The sequence below is a fragment of the Coloeus monedula genome (assembly GCF_965178545.1).
Source record: "Coloeus monedula genome assembly, chromosome: 5".
Classification (NCBI taxonomy): domain Eukaryota; kingdom Metazoa; phylum Chordata; class Aves; order Passeriformes; family Corvidae; genus Coloeus; species Coloeus monedula.
In genome coordinates, this window is record NC_138785.1 from 14697310 (window position 1) to 14715355 (window position 18046).

Here is an 18046-nt window from a genome sequence, read left to right on the forward strand (position 1 = left end):
AGAGGCATAGATACGCATGATGCAGCTTTGCAGTGATCCATACCACATTCAGTGCTTGGTTTCTAATCTTAAACCAGCATCTGATAAGCTTTCCTGAGTATCACATAACTGCTAACTAAATCTCAGCAGGAAATTTGGGTGTCCAGACCCACACAGGTTCACTGGATAGTTGAGAACCTACACTGAGAGTGTGAGAAGTATAAAATGTTACCCCAGTCTCTATGAAAACCTGACTACAAAGGAGGTAGGATTTGCCTGTGAACGGCAAACTCACCTGTCTCAGGGTCTGAGGCCTCTGCTTTTGCACAAAATCTGTACTTCATCCAAAGGACATCAGAGAAAGCAGGAGACAGGAAACGGATAGCGGGATTAATGTTTGTATGTATATGTTAGAGGGAATCAATTTGTTAATCCTGAACTTGGTCATTTAAACTGCTCTTTTAGTTTATAGTCACATGGAAAATGATCCCTTTTTGATGCAGTAATGCAGCATTGATCCATTTCCCCACTCAGTTTTCATTTTCAGTAATTAACATAGGGAAATGCTCTAGGTGCTGACACTGTACTAAACACACATTATATATGCCATTTATATTCTACTTTGGATTTTGTAATGTTTTCAGAATCAATTTCCATATAATTTTTGGTTATTGCAGTAGTGAGTAAGCTTGAAATAGCCATTATTTGACTTAATCTCTACAGAGATAGGTCTTGTCACACAAAATCTTCTGTAGAATCTTACAAATGATGTGGATAAACTGAATCACTTCTCAAGCAGTGCTTCTGTCCAGAAACAGCTCCGTTATATTTTCAGTTCATATTGCACTTAGGTCACTGCTAAATGTAAGATAAACTAAACCAGAACAGTGTATGGCCTTCACAAAACATGGAGGGTTTGGTACATTTTTTATTTCATCCCAAGACCCTTTGACCTCTAGCATGAAGAGAGTAACTGCTGTTGGAGTAACAGAATTATTGAGGAAATTCTTAGAACTGACCTCTATCCTTGTACTCAATGCCTTTAGTGAAGAATATTGTCAGAAAACATTGAAGTTCTATTTTTATTTGTGTTAGGAGAGGAAAAATAGTAGTAAATCATTAAATAGTAGTAAATCATTAAATAGAGCTAAAACTCTGCCTTTCAATCTGTAGAAATGAAAATAAACACCTTTGGTGTTGTTCTGTTGTCATTATTTGTCACTGGTTAAGTTTTGCTTACTCTTAAAGCACTTCTCCTTCCCCCCTCTTTCTGAGCAGGCATTTTCAGGGAGTTTGGTGGTGCCAGGTGTGTGCACAACATCGTGAAGTATCCGCAGTGCCGCCAGCACGCCCTGATGATCATCCAGCAGCTGGTGTTGTCACCCAGTGGAGAGGACGACATGGGCACCCTGCTGGGGCTGATGCACTCGGCCCCACCTACAGAACTGCAGCTGAAAACTGACATCCTGAGGGTAGGTGAAGGGTTGTTCTTCAGCACTCTTGCTCCGAAGGTGTGCTTCCAAGAGAGGAAACACTGACAAGGGCATTGGATTGAGCTGGATTGGGTGAATGGTGTTTAGCTACTGTATGTTGATTGTCTCTGGGGTTGAGATATGTACATCTGATCCATGGTTTTTATTTTCTTCCATCTATCCATAGTAGGCTTCAGAAGTAGAGATAGAGGCTAGTGAGTGAGTATGCTTTTAGCATCATCAGCTGTAATCAGTCTCAGTGGATAGAAAATGAGGTGCTGCAGTTATGATAATTTTTCCTGGTGGGGTCTTATTCAGCTAAAAAAAATGGGAATACATGTGGAAAAAAAAGCAAGCAAGCAACATACATTTGTTTTCAGTGCTGGCTTGCATTTTCCTGTGGCGTCTTATTTTACCAATTTGTATCTATGAATGCTGAAATAATTAATATAAATGCAAATTGTAATGATCACAGTAGAAGATAAAGCCAAAGAACTTGCTTGCTTAAGCAAAATAGTGGAATAGTGGAAAAGGCTGGGAGTGGAGGAAGAGCAAGAAAACTCTTGTCTGTTTCCTGTTGTATTAGGTGTTTTGTTTGCTAATCTAGACCCACAATTTCTTCTCCGAGTAGCTAATGTTATTTTTGTAAATTGACAAAGTACTGTTTTGTTTTAGGGTAGAAAAGCTGAGGCAAATAGTAGAAAGCAAATGAGTCTTACTGAGAGAACTTAGAGACATCTAGGTTCATCTCTGTTAAAAGGAGCTGTAGTGTTTCTCTGGCAGGTGAACAGCTTCATATTTTTCCAAAAGATAGAAAGGAAAACTAGTAATTATTCATTTACTGTGTTTTGTCTATCAAGGTATTCAGTAATTTTTGAGCATGTGTTATTCACAATACTTACAGGGAGAGAAAAGATATTGCAGTTCCCCAGAGGATTTAACAGAAAATCAGGATTTCTGTCTGCCATGACCTGTTGTACTTGTCTTCCATTGGTGCTGTTTTCAGAAGTTTTGGTTATGGAACTGACAGCCCAGAACAGTGTGATGATATGTCTCTTACTGTTTGTTCAGGTTTGTCAGGAAAGGTGATACTGCCTTCAGAGGAATGACAGTCTTGCTATTTCATTGCCCATCTTCTGAGTGCTTGGAAAAGCAGCCTGATTCTGAAGAAGTAAACTTTTGGTCATGGAAAATTCCCCATATTTTTCTGTATCAATAACATTTTTCTGTTGTTTATGATGCTTTCTGTAGGGAGACTTTTTCTTCTATATTCTGTATTCACATGTCGGTCAAACTTCCCATGACAGTTGTTCTTTTTGTTTGTTTTTGGTTGTGTGGAGGGGCTTCTCCACTCCCTGATAATGAGTATTATTCTCTAGTACCTAAGTTCATGGGGTTTCTGCTGTTTGTACCATGGCCTTGCATTTATTAGTTCAGCAAATAAGGTTTTTATCCACTTCGGTTTCTCTCTCAGGCTTATTTTTGAACAGAAACTCTTAAAATGAAGTCTCACTCAATTCAGAGATTTATAGAGGAAAGATAAAAATAAGTAGGGTTATTTGGCTGATTTTTTGCTGCCTGAGTTCACTAACTGAAGAGTTGTGTAGGAGTGCTGTTTAGGCTTCATACGTGCCAGGTGCTTCTGCATTGTTGATTGCTGGGAGACTGTTAAGATGCTCCAAGGTTTAGATTTCTCATTGCTGCAAGAAGTCATTTGCCTGCTCTTGCTTGAAATTGTTTGTGAAGTGTGATGGCAGAGAAGATTCCTTTCTAACAGAGATATTCTCCACCTTGTCACCTGGGAATTTTTAGTTCCACTCTGGGCTTGGTCAAGTCTTTTCTGTTGGGAAGTTTCTTTATCTCCTTAATTTCTTGTTTCTAAATTAGGGGCAATGTTCTACTTTTCCCCCTCCTCTTTCTCTTTATTTGGTAAACTTTTGAGTATGGGCATTTTTGTAGTACGAAGTTCGGAGACTTCAGGCATTACCAAATTCTGACAAATGACACGAGGATTTTGCTAGCACAACAGTGTTTTGTGAACAAAGATGTTCCTACCTTTTTCTAAGCTGTTTGTAATGCTGCTGCTTCTTGTTGTTGTTGTTCTCCTGTTTTGACTGTTTGTTTTGTCCACAGGCCCTACTGTTGGTGCTGAGAGAGAGTCACCGCACAAGAACTGTTTTTAGGAAGGTCGGTGGATTTGTGTACGTCACATCTTTACTCGTTGCCATGGAAAGATCTTTGTGCTCACCACCTAAGAATGGCTGGGAAAAAGTAAACCAGAACCAAGTGTTTGAACTGCTTCACACTGTGTTCTGCACATTGACTGCGGCAATGCGCTACGAGCCAGCCAACTCTCACTTCTTCAAGACAGAGATCCAGTATGAAAAACTGGCAGATGCTGTTCGATTACTTGGCTGCTTCTCAGACTTGAGGAAAATAAGTCCCTTGAATGTCTTCCCTTCAAATACACAACTGTTTCAAAGACTTTTGGATGATGACCTAATATCCCTGGATTCTGTGTCACCTACTCTAAGACACTGCAGCAAACTTTTTATTTACCTCTACAAGGTAGCAACAGATTCTTTTGACAGGTATGAACTTCACTTTTTTTTTCATCCTTTTCTTTCATCTTCTCTGCCTGTCCCATGCCAGTGTTCCCCAAAATAGTTTTCTTCAAATACCTTCGTTGCAAGCTTTTGTATTTCCATTTTAATCTACTTTCTTTCTTCACCCCACTGAGAGGAATATGAGGTGCCAACATCTGACGAAATAATGGCTTAGCTTGCTGGTGTTCTCCAGGATATGCAGCGGTCTCTCTGATGTTGGATGTTTTTATCATGGCAGCAGTTAAGATAGAGATATCAGTTCATGGTTGTATTTGATGTGTTGAAGCAGCGTGTTGGTTGATAGGCTGACAGATTGCATTATCATCATTAGAACTACTAGTTTTTTATGCTTTTATTAAGTGAAATGAAAATTTGGTTGTTGAATGTCATGTCTTAACTTCATGTTTCCTTTGATACGGAGCTTTAAAGTAAGTGATTAAATAATACCATGATTAATTTAGAATCATAAAATCATTTAGGTTGGAAAATACTCTTAAGATCAGGTCCAACTGTAAATCTGGCACTACCAAGTCCACCACTATACCATGTCCCTGAGTGCCACATATACATGTCTTTTAAAGACCTCAACCACCTCCCTGGACAGCCTGTTCCAATGCTTGATAATCCTTTTGGTGAAGAAATCTTTCCAAACACCAAATCTGAACCTCCCCTAGTTCAACTTAAGGCCATATCCTCGTGTCTTATCACTAGTTATTTGGGAGAAGAGGTGGACACTCTACTGCTATGACCATCTCTCAAGTACTTGCAGAGATTGATAAGGTCTTCCCTGTGCCTCCTTTTCTCCTTGCTAGCACATAAGACTGACATCTTGTTTTAGATGGATTTGCTTGTTCTTTAAGGTTATAGCTAGTCAGTAAATTACTGATTTTTAAATTTACCTGGGAGACACTCCCAGAGTTAAAACAACTAGAATTTAAATTATAATGAGACTCAAAATGAACAGAAATGTATTTTAAAGTTGGTTCAGAATGACAACAAAACTTTGCAAAGTACCTGTTGAAGATTGGCTTATGTTAAAGTAGTTTTTGCCAACAATTTAAGACACAAAGCATGAAACACAGACCTAAGCTTCGTATCTGGGACCTTGAATCTACTTTGCACTCCAGCCTTTAAATGCATGTGAGCCTGTGCTAATAAGATGGGCCATCTTGCCCCCAAAGCAGCAAATCTTAATGCTTTTCTCTTCTTTAAAGAAAATTTAAAAAAAACCCCAAACCAACAAACAAAACCCCAACACACGTGTTCACGCACTCTCTCTCACTCTCTCTCTCACTCTCTCTCTCACTCTCTCTCTCACTCTCTCTCTCACTCTCTCTCTCACTCTCTCTCTCACTCTCTCTCTCACTCTCTCTCTCACTCTCTCTCTCACTCTCTCTCTCACTCTCTCTCTCACTCTCTCTCACTCTCTCTCTCACTCTCTCTCTCACTCTCTCTCTCACTCTCTCTCTCACTCTCTCTCTCACTCTCTCTCTCACTCTCTCTCTCACTCTCTCTCTCACTCTCACTCTCACTCTCACTCTCTCTCTCACTCTCTCTCTCACTCTCTCTCTCACTCTCTCTCTCACTCTCTCTCTCACTCTCTCTCTCACTCTCTCTCTCACTCTCTCTCTCACTCTCTCTCTCACTCTCTCACTCTCTCTCACTCTCTCTCTCTCGCTCTCTCTCGCTCTCTCTCGCTCTCTCTCGCTCTCTCTCACTCTCTCTCTCACTCTCTCTCTCTCTCTCACTCTCTCTCTCACTCTCTCTCTCACTCTCTCTCTCACTCTCTCTCTCACTCTCTCTCTCACTCTCTCTCTCACTCTCTCTCTCACTCTCTCTCTCACTCTCTCTCTCACTCTCTCTCTCACTCTCTCTCTCACTCTCGCTCTCTCTCTCTCTCTCGCTCTCTCTCGCTCTCTCTCGCTCTCTCTCGCTCTCTCTCGCTCTCTCTCGCTCTCTCTCGCTCTCTCTCGCTCTCTCTCGCTCTCTCTCGCTCTCTCTCGCTCTCTCTCGCTCTCTCTCGCTCTCTCTCGCTCTCTCTCTCTCTCACTCTCTCTCACTCTCTCTCACTCTCTCTCACTCTCTCTCACTCTCTCTCACTCTCTCTCACTCTCTCTCACTCTCTCTCACTCTCTCTCACTCTCTCTCACTCTCTCTCACTCTCTCTCACTCTCTCTCACTCTCTCTCACTCTCTCTCACTCTCTCTCACTCTCTCTCACTCTCTCTCACTCTCTCTCACTCTCTCTCACTCTCTCTCACTCTCTCTCACTCTCTCTCACTCTCTCTCACTCTCTCTCACTCTCTCTCACTCTCTCTCACTCTCTCTCACTCTCTCTCACTCTCTCTCACTCTCTCTCACTCTCTCTCACTCTCTCTCACTCTCTCTCACTCTCTCTCACTCTCTCTCACTCTCTCTCACTCTCTCTCACTCTCTCTCACTCTCTCTCACTCTCTCTCACTCTCTCTCACTCTCTCTCACTCTCTCTCACTCTCTCTCACTCTCTCTCACTCTCTCTCACTCTCTCTCACTCTCTCTCACTCTCTCTCACTCTCTCTCACTCTCTCTCACTCTCTCTCACTCTCTCTCACTCTCTCTCACTCTCTCTCACTCTCTCTCACTCTCTCTCACTCTCTCTCACTCTCTCTCACTCTCTCTCACTCTCACCAAAAAGCCAACTTCAGAAATCAATTTATTTGATCTCATTTTAAAGCATTATTAAAGCATTCAGGTAGCAGGGAGGACAATTTGTATTAAGAATGTGTTACTTGTACTGTGGAAGTTGACACTGGCTAACAGTAGAGAATGAGGAAACAATGGGGGTAAGTAAATCCCATGGTGATTACCACACAGATATGCAAAGTTTCTTAAGCTGCCTCACTAAGTTCCTTTTTTTTTTTGCTGTTGTTTTCAGTGATTTTTCCTTCTTTAAATTTTCTGTTCATATTCATTATTGAATTTGCATTGACTTTATTTCTTACCCCTGTTGGTTATACTTAATATACTGAAGCTTTACTTTCTCCCCTGAATTTCTGCTGTTGAACATTGAAAGACATTCTGCTTTGCTGGTATCAGTAAATCTCAGCAGAGCAATGAACAAGCAGTGCAGAGTCACACCACAAGACCTGTGCACACTTTCCATGTCCGTGTGTTCACCTGAAGCTGTCGTTCAGTTTGTCCTTTGTCATCCGTGTTGTTTCTGAAGGATGGATCCGAGAAATGATTTTATTGGTGCTTTTGTAAAACTAACAAGCTTATGGCCTCTGGTTTCTTCTCTAACCTCTCTGTCCTACCCCTGTCTGTTTTGTCTGTAGTCGTGCAGAACAGATCCCTCCTTGCCTGACAAATGAGACTTCTCTCCCCTCTCCTTGGGGTACGCCAGCTTTGTCCAGGAAAAGGTACCGACCCTTCAAAGAGAAGTTGATCTCACTTCCAATTTTTCTCTCTCGCTGTTGTGTGTCTTAGTCTTGCGGGGGGAGGGATGTCTTAAGTTGTCATTCTGAGGAGTGCATTTTCGTTTGTGTGTTTACTGGATAAAAAAGTGTAAAGGCACGTTTCATAGTGAATCCTAGGCAGTGATGAGATTAGAGACTTCTCCAGATTCCCATGGCACTTAAAGTTGGGCTAGTGTTTCAAAACCAAATAGAGCCTAGTATAAGAAATTATCTAAGGGAGGTATACATGACACTCTGAGGAGCAGTTCAAAGACATTCAGACCATGCTAGTAGATAATGAATACAGCAGGATTTCTTTTTTCCTGACTGATTTTTCAAGAAAGCATATTTTTGGTGGAAGGTGAATGGCTTCTAAAGGTGCTCATTTGTTAGTAATTGCAGAGAATAAAAAGTAAAGAACGAGCCTGTCAGTACTTGACTACCAAATGATGTAGAGACATGCTAAATTAAAAGGTTTGGAAAGAAAGCACAAATGGCTCAGTTCAGAAATCCAAGCACCCACTTTCACTCCCAAGCTACAGTCTTTTCTTATAATGTGTCTGGTAGATTTTAATAATTTTTTAAAAGAAAGGTTGCTGTCTGAAGAGTGTTACTTACAGTCTTGTGCAAATGCCAGAAAAATTTTTCCTGGAGTCCCCAGGGAAGGGAGCAGCCCTTCACTATCTAAAGATGCAGGTTTGGCAGAGATTTGCTTTTGAAAGCTAAAAAGGCATTTGAAAGACACAGGGTTATCTGAGATGCAGGTGCCATGTGTAGAAAATACGATCATTCTTGAGTGGTATACTGGTTAAGATGTGCCATCAAGCTTCATGCTTGGAATGTAAAATATTTTGCAAAGGAAAACAACCAGAGATGCTTTTGGGAACTGATTTGAAAGGAATGTTTAGAGGTTAGTAAAGAGAACCTTTTTTCTTTACTGAGTAATGTCATACCTGGGTATTCTACAGGGAGTGACTTGGGCAAGGGCACCTTCCCGGTAACCCAGAACCTCTTAGACTGTCATTTCCTTTCTAACACTGACTCATTTAAGAAAAAATGTTATTGTTTACAGAGAAAAACCTTAGCTGCCAAAGTTTTTTCCCTGCCATTTACTCTGAAGACGCAGTAAGAAAACAGTGTTTCCTGTGGAGGCTCTTTACAGCTTCAGCCCTGGCATTAGCCTCTAGTGTTACAGATTACCCAGCCCTTTGCTACATTTTGCTGTTCTCCCAGGTGTACCTGGCAGGGCTGCTCAGGTTCACTGAATTACTCAAACACACAGATATGCAAAGGCTTGCAGCAGAACACAAGCAGTGCCTGCCAAACAGGCGCTGATTCCAGGCTGTGATGAGCAAGAGCGCCAGATGGGTAGCTGACGCAGCCTGGAAATTAAAATATAAATATAGCTATATACGAGTAGATATGTTAGGCTTCCCTCGGTTTTTTTTGCTTGCATTTTCAGTAAAGAAAATGCTTTACCCCGAGGTAAAGATTGGGTAGTTTAAAAAGTCATTATCCCTGTGGGGTGCTTTCAGCAGTTCAGGTAAGCTCCAGTACAGTAATGTAGGTGCTTGCTGGGGTTAAGTGCCTTTGAAATGGATGTTCACAAACAGAATAGGCCTTTGGGTTGTAACAAATTGTTTAAGACTCAAAGCAAGAGTGGACAGAAAAAATGATCATGCTTGCCTGGGTGACTTTCAGACCCTTTCTGAAAAGCATGTTTTAAATAAAAAGATAGAACTAGGCTTTCCAAAAAGTCTGTTTGAACAGCTGTCTGCTTTCTCACAGCATCATGTTTGTCATTCCTAGTGAATTTAGTGCCAGTAGCTGCAATCTTTCTGCTTTCAAAAATAAGCAGCTTGGGGTTTGTAGTCCAGTATTATTTTTTTCTCCTCCTAAATGTCAGATACGGTCAGATTCTGTCGAAGTTGACTCTTCCCAGAGAAGTGTTTGCTCTTCTCTTACTGTTTTCTGTCTCCTTTGCTTTGCATCCCTGGCATCTCCCTTGTTGTTGTGGCCTGGTTTTTTGCCTTTTCACTTGTAAGACAGATGCCTGAGGGAGAGCTCTCTTGTTGTTTGGCTAAAAGAGCAAGCAGACACTATGTACACAAATAATTCTTATAAATAAAAATAGTACAGTTCTGGTTTCTCATGCAATCTAGAATAGTTTTGGATGCACTGATATGCTAATATTCTCTCTCAGACGTGTCTGTCACTTCTCAAAGCTGTATTTCCCTGAGGAGTGGTGCCCTCCAACTGTTACCCTTTGTGGAAGCAGAGTAGGTAGGACTCCTGCAGCACATGTGTTGGAATGGCAGTACATGGCTGTCCTCCCTGTTACCTGGAATGCATTGTTCTTCCACACCTGTGTAATTTGAGTCAAGAATAACAACTTTTTCAGCTCTTTGATTGTTGTAAATTTTGGCAGAACTAAGCATTCTCTCTTTTTTTTTTTTTTTTAGGATATTTTGATCCTGACAGGGTAAAGTAGAGAACAGAATGTAGCTTTGACTTTGCAATATTTTTAGCCATGGTTTTTAAAGTTTGGATGGTGATCACTCTTGGAGAATGATATCTGCAGTTTATCTACAGTAAATCTAACTTACTTCTTTCCGGATCAAAATGCTGTTATAATTTTCTTCAAGAATTGTAGCTAATTATATAGCTAAAGTTGTAGTAATTAGTTAATTTTTCATCAATTTTATTTTTTATTACATTAGACAGATTAGACACACAGATGTATGTAATCTTGTGTACACTGCCTTTTTCCATTATCCACTTCTTTTCTTCTTCCTTAAAGGAGTCATATAAAGAACATAGAAGCATGGCTAAATTAATTTATTGCAGGTTCCACCCTCACCCATAGACCTATAACATTTAATTAATATTTTGGCAAGATTTTGTAAGATCTGTTTTCTTTTATCTGTGTGGAGATATCTTTACAAACTGTTTTTTTCCTCTCATGTACTGATACAAGTACTCCTTATATGGAAAAACTAAAAATAGAAGGTATTTTAAAATTGTGTGAAAAACTTTCAATAATATATGCTTTAAGGACATAATTTTTCCTTAGACTGCTAACAGGAAGCCAAGTCTGGACTGTATTGCCTTTTCAGTTGTATGGAATGTTGCAGTCCAGGTGGTTTGAGACCAGGATCATATTTGTGTTTGTGACTCACACTGAGCAATGTTCTTGTTATGCTCTCACTGTTACTACCATGTTATAACCTCACAATTTACTTAATGAAGTGAATGTGATAGTGCATATCAGTGTGCTTAAAAGTAAAATTTGTACTTAAAAGTGGACAGAGTGTCTTAGGGAATGGAATTTCACTAGACTGAGAGAATTCTGAAATATAAATGGATATTTCATTTTTTAATTGCATCCTGTATAACTTGCATTGAGGTGTTCAAGGTGACGTTTGAAAGAAGCTGCAGTTTTCTCTTTCAGATAAAGAGCAGTGCTTTTAGGGTGCATGAGAAACAGTTGCCTGTGTTTCAATCTCTGCAGTAAGGCAGGGCAGAGGCTTGAGATAACACCTCTGTGTGATAGTGTTACCAGTTGTTAGCTGTTTTAATTGCATACATTTTTAAAAGAAACAATGAAGCCTTCCTTACCTGCCAGATGTTTCAATAGGTGGTGGGGGTGACAGAGAAGTTTAGAAAATTGGTGGCTAAGGGTTTGTAAAGAACACTAGAAAAATTCATTTAGGAAGATATTTGTCTTAGTGGGTGGTTTCAGTAGAATTGCCATATTATTTTCTGTTTGCTGTAAGCATTAGCTGAATGAGTAAAGCATCAGTAATCTAATTTTTCTTTAAAAACTCTCTTGAACAGTACTCTTGGGTTGTTCAGGTGCCAAGTTTTTGCTGATCTGCCATAGAGCTTTTCAGTAGGAACCTTTTTATTGGAACATTAGTTATTGAACCTGTTTTCCAGCCAGCACAAGAAGACTGTGCTGTACTTCTATTGTCCGTCTTAGGCTGAATAATCCAGTGTCTCAGCCTTCCCTGACAGATGTGTTTCTTGCTGGGGGATTGGGCTTAGTGTCTGTGTTTAGGGCAGAATTGTATTTGCAGCCTTCCTCATCTCCCATCTATGTCCTGTTTTTCCCAGGAGTGAGAGATTGCCTTGCTGGAAGTGTCTGAAGGGTGAGGCACAGCAAGTCTCTTAAGTCTTAACTTGTGTAAGGGTTAGGGTTTGAATAAATTTCTGACACTGAGAACAGAAGAGAGGAAATGCCTCTTTGAACTGATTTGATAAGAAGAGACACTTTTTTTTGCTCTATTCACTTGTGAAACAACACACAACATGTGATGATCAAAAAAAATTCTTACACAGAGTTTGTTCTATTTCTTCTTACAAATAAGTGTATATGATAAATACTGTGGGAATATGGGTGGTTTGGTTTGGGGTTTTTCTGGGTTTGTGGGTTTTTTTGCTGTGGGGGTTTCTTGTGTGTTTTGTTTTTCTTTTTTTGTGGTGAGCATGAGTCTTTCGATCTCGCTTTTGCTTCTAAAGCACAATCTTGAAAGCATATGTTCAGTAAGCTGCTCATGCTGTTTGTGTGTTGAAATCCTTCCTGAAAGAAGAGTGGCATCAAGCTGTTGTCCCCAAGAGTTTCAGTGAGGAACACATCTGCATTTCTCAGGACAAGTGGCTGCTTCTAAGTCAGTGTGTCAAAGCCTCTTTTCCCTGGATCAGACTAAAGCATCTTAATGTAAAAGCAAATTGGCGTAGCAGTCATGGAAGGACTGAGAACATACAAATTGCTGACAGGAGTATACACAGAGACCACTTTTCACCTAGGCTGATTAGAGATTGCTGAGAGTTTTGTGATAGCACATTTCATAATCAGTGGTTAATGAAAAGCAAATGGGGAGAAGCATATTCAAAGAACAGGAGCAGTGGTAGGTTGCTTACTGCCGTTGCTGTGTGCTGCCACTGCAACTAGAAAAAGAAGAGGCAAGCAATAAAAACAACCTCTAAAGTTCTTCAAACCACATAGCACCTGGGGAATACACTTCCAAGTTCAAGAATAGTTGAGAAATTGAGACCTTTCCAGGCTCCCTTTAGGGAAACATGCCCAACAGGTTTGAGAAGAGGAACACTTGGTCTGTCTCACTGAGGAAAGAGAAAGGAAAAGGGAGTAACATCTATAGGCCAGTACAATTTTACAGTTGTTTGAAAAATGTAGAGCTCATAATAGCTGGGTGTTGTAACCATGGGATGTTTTCTGTCCTGCAGGCACGCATATCATTCTGTTTCTACACCTCCTGTTTGCCCTCAGAAAAACATAGCTGATGTGAAACTCCAAACAGGACCCACGTCCATACAAAGCTCTGATGCAGTCATTATTCACCCTGGTGCTATGCTTGCAATGCTGGATCTTCTGGCCTCTGTTGGATCAGCTACACACCCAGAGGTAGGGAAAAAAATCTGCGGTCTGAAGCTTTGTGAGTGACTGGGAAAAAGGATGGCTGTGGGAAATAGGAAAGCTGATGATGTCCTCTCATTTTGTGCTCAAAAACTAATATATTTCACAGGTTATTTGAGTTGAATAACTAGTGGCATAAAGGTCTGACAGGAATTGCTTTATTTCATAAGCCTTCTTTTGTTTATCTCTTTCAAAGTCTCGGTAGTAATGTAAATTTAAAGGAAGGTCTGAAGTGGCCATCAGATAAGTTTCCAAGCACTGTGATTAATTCATGTTTTCCCTGATGTATCAGGTGTTAATGCATAGTATGAGGAGGACACACAACTGAACATTATAGCTCAGGCTATATGCACTGTTTGAAGTAGCTGAAATGTGTTCTAGTTCCAAAATTGTACTGACTGCTTTGTACAATTTCCAACCCAAAATATCTACTGGTACTTTGTATATGAAGGATTTGTTGGACATTTTTGGAGGTTCCTTAAGTACTTTTTGTTTGACATGTCTTCCCTGAAGAGCACTTCTTATTAAAAAAAAGGAGTTCTGAAAGCTTGCAAGAATTACTAGATTCCTCTTTCTTCGTCTCTACTGGTGATGAGTGTGGTGTCTTTTGTGGTGTCTTTCTGTCTTCAGGACATAAATTTGACAATTATGTTGCATATGTCTTCAGTTTCGTAGAGGTTATGATGATGACAGGGAGCAGAATGAAGCCCCTGCAATCCAAGGGGAAGTAGTTAACAACCTGATACACCACTTAAACACTTACAAGTCTGTAGGGCTGATGGGATCTGCCCGAAGGTGCTGAGGCAGCCGGTGGAAGTGCTCACTTGAGCCACTTTCCATCATTTACCAGCAGTCCTGGCTAATCAGGAAGATTCTAATTGGCTGGAGATTAGCCAGTGTTATGCCCATCTACAAGACTGGCCAGGAGAATCAGGGGAACCATAGGCCCCTCAGTCTGACCCCAGTGCTGGGGAAGGCTATGGAGCAGACCATGACACATCCCATGATGCAGCAGAACAGTTGTTCACAACAGTACACCTCAGGCCCAGCCAGCATGGCTTTATGAAAGGCAGGTCCTGCTTGACCAGCCTGGTCTCCTGTAACAAGGTGACCCTCTTGGTTGATGTGGGAAAGGCTGTGGATGTTGTTTGCCTGGACAATAGTAACTGGTTTGACCTTGATGCCATTTCCCACCACATTCTCCTGGAGAAACTGGCTGCTCATGACTTGAGTGGGTGGATTATTTGCCAAGTTAAAAACTGGCTGGGTAGCTGGGCTCAGAGTGGTGCTGAGTGGAGTTACACCCATGTGGCAGATGGTGACCAGTGGTGTTCCCCAGGGTCTGTTCCTCGGTGGTGTTCCTCAGAACTGAGGCCAGTTCTGTTTGGTATCTTTATTGATGATCTCAACAAAGGAATCAGGTACACCTTCAGTTTGTGGATAGCATTAAGTTCAGCCAGAGTGTTGATCTGCTGGAGGACAGGAAGGCTCTGCAGAGGGATCCAGGCAGCCTGGATTGATGGGCTGAGGGCAGTTGTGTGAGGTTCAACAAGGCCAGGTGCTGAACCCTGCTCTTGGGTTGCAACATTCCCAGGCAGTGCTACAGGCTGGGGAGAGAGCGGCTGGAAAAGGATCTGGGGGTGCTGATCTACAGTATGAGCCAGATGTGCCCAGGTGTCCGAGAAGGCCAGTGGCATCCCAGCCTGGATCAGCAATAGTGTGGCCAGCAGGACCAGGACAGGGATCATCCCCCTGTACTCAGCCCTGGTGAGTCCACACCCCAAATCCTGTGTCCAGTTCTGGGCGCCTCACTACAAGAAAGACATTGAGGTGCTGGAGCGTGTCCAGAGAGAGACAGTGAAGTTGAGGAAGGATTTGGAGCACAAGTCCTGTGAGGAGCAGCTGAGGGAGCTGGGGGTGTTTAGCCTGGAGAAAAGGAGGCTCAAGGGGGTTCCTTATCTCTCTCTATAACTACCTGAAAGGGGGTTGTAGTGAGCTGACGGGAAGTCTCAACAAGTCAAACAAGTGATACGGTGAGAGGAAATGGTGTCAGGTTGTGCCAGGGGAAGTTTAGGTTGGATATTAGGAAAAATGTCTTCATCAAAAGGGTGAATGGGCTTCCCAGGGCAATGTTTGAGTCACCAGGCCTGGAGGTCTTTAAAAGACATGTAGATATGGCACTTGGGGACATGGTTTAGTGGTGGGCTAGGCCATGCTGGGTTAAGAGTTCAACTCAGTGATCTTAAAGGTCTTTCCACCTAAATGATTATGTTTCTATGTTGAGTTACTAGGAATAGCTTAACAGTCACAAAAATCAAGAGTTCTTAGTTCTCTCTAAGCTGACTCTCTTTGCTGGTGAAAAGTAGAACTTAGTTTTTAGAACTAGTAAGAACCATTCTTACCTGAACAGTTCTGGTAATAACAGTTCTTCGTGTAACTAATTACCCTTTTTTGTACAGAGTGTTTCTTCACACAGACATGTGCAGACATGCACACCCTCAAACACACAAGTGCATACACATATATTTAAATATAGGTAATTTTCTGTACTTATTACTAGTGGTAGTTTCTTTTTCATTATTATGCATAAAGCCTTTCTTCTGTTTTCCTCCTCAAGTTTGCACTTTCTCAAGCCGTGTGCTGTTCTCTTTTTCAGCATGCGCTGGATCTCCAGCTGGCGGTGGCCAACATCCTGCAGTCCCTGGTGCACACAGAGAGAAACCAGCAAGTCATGTGTGAAGCTGGGCTCCATGCACGACTTCTGCAAAGATGCAGTGCTGCTCTGGCAGATGAGGACCACTCCTTGCATCCACCGCTCCAAAGGATGTTTGAAAGGCTGGCCTCCCAGGCTCTGCAGCCCATGGTGTTGAGGTCAGAAGGATAGCCCTGAAGTTCATTTGGACTGAGCCCTGCAGCCTGTACTGTTGTAAATAGCTGGCAGTGGTAGAGAGACTTAGTGACCTGATGTGGTAGTGATAGCATAAGATCCCATTTTATTTCTCATCAAATAGTCTCTTGACAGAGAGACTTTTTACCAGGGCCTGTAGTGACAGGACCAGTGCCATGGGTTTTAAACTGCAAGAGACTGGATTTAGATTAGACATAAGGAAGACATTTTTTACAGTGAGGGAGGTGAGAGGTTGTCTAGAGAAGCTGTGGATGCCCTATCATTGGAATTGCTCAAGGTCAGGTTAGACAGGGCTTTGAGCATCCTAGTGTAAGTGAAAGCTGTACCAGCCCACAGCAGAGGGCTTAGACTAGATGACCTTTAAAGGTCCCTTCCAACCCAAACCGTCCTAGGATTCTGTGATCTCAGCTGTAAGAAGGAATTTAATTGTATTATCTCCTATGGATCACTGGCTGTCTGACCTGCAGCCAGGACAGCTGCTGGGTTCACTTCAGTGACATGTAGCTGTGTCTGAAGGGATTCTGCAAGGAGCCCTCTTGCTGGTAGTCACATCACAGGGACTTAAGCTTCCCTGAGCATAGACACTGATAGGCTGGGTAGCTCTATAGAGAGATACTATGGTTATCTAGAGATAAAAGTGTTGATAGCTGTGAAATGATTACCCCAACCAAATAGGACATACTGGTAAAACAAAGCTGAGGTCGCTTACTTCAGCCTGTGAGCTCTCCAGAAGAGTTCAGCTTGCTGAGCACGCATCTTTGAATGTCCTGATGTTCTCCTACCGGATGCAGCAGCCTCCTGCCAAGTTTTTACATGAAGAGAAGGGAATTGGAAGCTTTATCAAAATGTTTGATTATTTAAAATAGCGTCAACTTTTGAGAGCACATGTGCAAACATTAAGTAGTTTTGAATGGATCAAATACGTTATGGATCATTATTATGTATTGGTTTATTTTCTTAGTTAAAAGCTATGTTTGTTGCAAGCAATTACGGTCTTCTTAAAAAGTGCTATTAGATTTGGTGCCATTATAGGCAAATAAATAGAGAAAATAATTTCCAAATTTTTTTATTCTCTTTCTCAGGGAATTTTTACGCTTGGGAAATCCTTTGAATTGTGGAGCCTGGGACAAAAAGCTGTTGAAACAGTACAGAGTGCACAAACCCAGCTCACTGAGTTTTGAACCAGAAATGAGAAGTAGGTGCTGAAGTGCTAAAAATGTGTATAAAGAATGTTTCACTGATACTCCCCAATTGTATACCTATTTAAAATTTTTAGATAGGCATCTATAAAAACCTGACTTTACCCCAGCTTTGTATGAATGTGAAATCATCAGAACAGTTTGACATCATCAGAAAAGTTCTAAAACCAGAGGCAATGTAGTACTTATATTGAATATATATCCAGCAAGGTAATTATAGGTTTTTATTTTAGGAATAGTAACTGTTAAATATGGTAGTAGTTTGTTTTTAAGTCTTGAGTAGGTTTTGCATTTGTAGTTATTTGACATTATTTTTTCTCAGCTACTTTCATGTGCATATATAATAACATATCATTGTATCTGTGTAGTATCTCTTATGGCTTCAGTAAGGTGTCAGATAAAATAACTGTGCTATTTTCTGTTATTATCCATGAGCTGTAGAGCTTGGGAGTGGCTATTCATGTAGTATAGGAGAGTCTCAGTAAATGAGAATACAAAGAAATTATTGAAAAGTTTCCAAAGCATAAGATATTTATTTGTATGTGTCAGCTTGGTCATTGTATCACCGGCTGTAACACAAAGTTTAAAAGTACCTTAGTTTTTAAATAATGAAATAAATAAAATAAATGAACTAAATTTCTGTTATATTATTATGTTCAGTATATTTTAAAAGAAGAGAGAAGAAGAGATACATTGAATCTCTTGACCAGTTTGGCTTTATTTATTTTTATATATGTATATATTTGCATTAGGGTATTATCGCTCAGAAAAATAAACAATGAAAATTGTGAAAATGTGAGACTGGAAAGATTTTTAGCCTAGGAAACAGAATGCAAAGCTACCTTCTGAATACCGCAAGTTATGTTGAATTGCCTAAGCTAACTGATTCATTCTGCTTATTGAGAGCTCTGAGACTTCTTGCTCAGAGTTACTTCATCTGAAAAACACGAAGCAGAGTTTTTCCTGCCTGTTAAGTCAGGTAGCAGGAATGCATCTGAAGAGGAGCCTCTGC

At 41.0% G+C, this 18046-nt stretch overlaps 1 protein-coding gene across 8 annotated transcripts in view; it reads left to right on the forward strand.

The window, feature by feature from the left end:
- Nucleotides 1-18046, forward strand: part of WDFY3 (WD repeat and FYVE domain containing 3) — a 156264-nt gene that overhangs the window by 79968 nt on the left and 58250 nt on the right. For all 8 annotated transcript variants that reach the window (XR_014226431.1, XM_082282308.1, XM_082282313.1 and 5 more), the window contains 5 exons: nt 1258-1451; nt 3585-4042; nt 12738-12915; nt 15584-15798; nt 16918-17030. Coding sequence is in view for 7 of the 8 variants with exons in the window: in XM_082282308.1 (XP_082138434.1) it covers nt 1258-1451; nt 3585-4042; nt 12738-12915; nt 15584-15798; nt 16918-17030 (1158 nt within the window). In the remaining variant the exon portion in view is untranslated. The remainder of the gene's footprint in view (nt 1-1257; nt 1452-3584; nt 4043-12737; nt 12916-15583; nt 15799-16917; nt 17031-18046) is intronic.